Genomic DNA, 1,325 nt, shown 5'->3' with positions numbered 1-1,325 from the left:
TGGTGCTGAGAGGGGGCTGTGGGGTGGGGGGGTGGAGGCTGTAGCTACCCGACAATTAGTTGTAGCTGCCACGTAATCTCTCCTCCCGGTGTTGCTTCCTGCCCCGAGCGCAGCCTAGCCCAGCCCACAGCGGCTGCCTGCCCTGGCCCAGGCAGATCCGAGGGTGCCCACCTCCTGTGCTTTCCTGGGGTGCATGCAGCAGCAGGAGCTGCCACCGCCACTCCCCTCAACCCCCAGATGAGCCGCTGCGCCTCTGTCCTGCGCCCTGTCCTGCCCCAGCTTGACAGCACCAGTTGCTGCTCCACTGGCTCCCTCACTGCAACGACTTTGATCTGCCCTCCCCCACAACAGACTTACCAGCTGGTCACAGCTTGCCAGGCTGCTGAGCTGTGCTCCTCACCACCCACGCACTGCAGCTGCATGCATGCACGTGGCATTTACCTGCCACATCTGGCAAAAAAAAAAACATTTTCCAATACCGTCAATTTTCTTTATATCGGTGCTGATCTGATATCAGACCAATGTATCAGTGCACCTCTATTAAAAGCCATTGGCAGTTTCTTTCTTTTGTGGCACAGGGCAGGTTGTCCTTACTGGTTAGGATAAAGGAACAGCCTGGTGCTCCAACTTTGCTCCAGGGCTGCTGTCACACTTCCCCTTGGTTTTGGATGGCCAGAGCCCCACCCCAAATAGGGAACAACTTACCGACAGTGGGAGATAAATGTGGAAAAGGGCAAGGGAGAGTAAAAGGAAGGGAAAACAAATGAAAATGGAAAGAAATGAAAGGGTCTGTTCCAGCAAGGTGCCCCAAGAAATAGGATGGGAATCACTGGGAATGGTTAGTTTCCTCCACAAGTTGATAATCTAACAGTCTGCTCCTGTTGGAGTCCTTTTGAAATCTGTGCTATCAGTATAAAGAAGGGTTAGCAGGATTGGGCTCAAAATCAAATATAGGCAGTCCACGTATAATTTTGAAGCCGTGCCTGAACTTCATGGGGTGGGTTTGCAAAAGTCTTCTGTGGGATGAGCTTCAAAGGAGAAGGGGTGGTCACTTGTAATTTGGTAGGATTTGGCCAGAGTATTCAAAGGAAAGTTTTAAGTGCTAATTTTCACAGTAGGAAAAGCTTTCTTTGAAAGGAATGACATCTCCCCCACCCCGTTTCTCTCTCTTTTTTCCCTCTCTTCAGGTTGACAAAAATGCAGAATTAGTGGCTCGGTGGTACTACTGCGCTCTGAGTCAAGAAAAATTAAGCAGACCAATTGTAGCCTGTGAACTTGGCAGGTATGGGTTTTTTTCTTTAGATTTCTTGATCTTAAAAGTAAAT

At 49.9% G+C, this 1,325-nt stretch overlaps 1 protein-coding gene across 1 annotated transcript in view; it reads left to right on the top strand.

Moving 5' to 3' along the window:
- Positions 1-1,325, top strand: part of RTFDC1 (replication termination factor 2 domain containing 1) — a 55,739-nt gene that overhangs the window by 558 nt on the left and 53,856 nt on the right. The window contains exon 2 of the mRNA XM_019510207.1: positions 1,188-1,282. Coding sequence (XP_019365752.1) covers positions 1,188-1,282 — 95 coding nt within the window. The remainder of the gene's footprint in view (positions 1-1,187; positions 1,283-1,325) is intronic.

Source organism: Gavialis gangeticus, unplaced genomic scaffold, assembly GCF_001723915.1.
Source record: "Gavialis gangeticus isolate Ggan-Ray unplaced genomic scaffold, GavGan_comp1, whole genome shotgun sequence".
Lineage (NCBI taxonomy): Eukaryota > Metazoa > Chordata > Crocodylia > Gavialidae > Gavialis > Gavialis gangeticus.
Note: the sequence above shows the minus strand (reverse complement) of the source record. Positions and strands in the feature narration are given on the sequence as shown.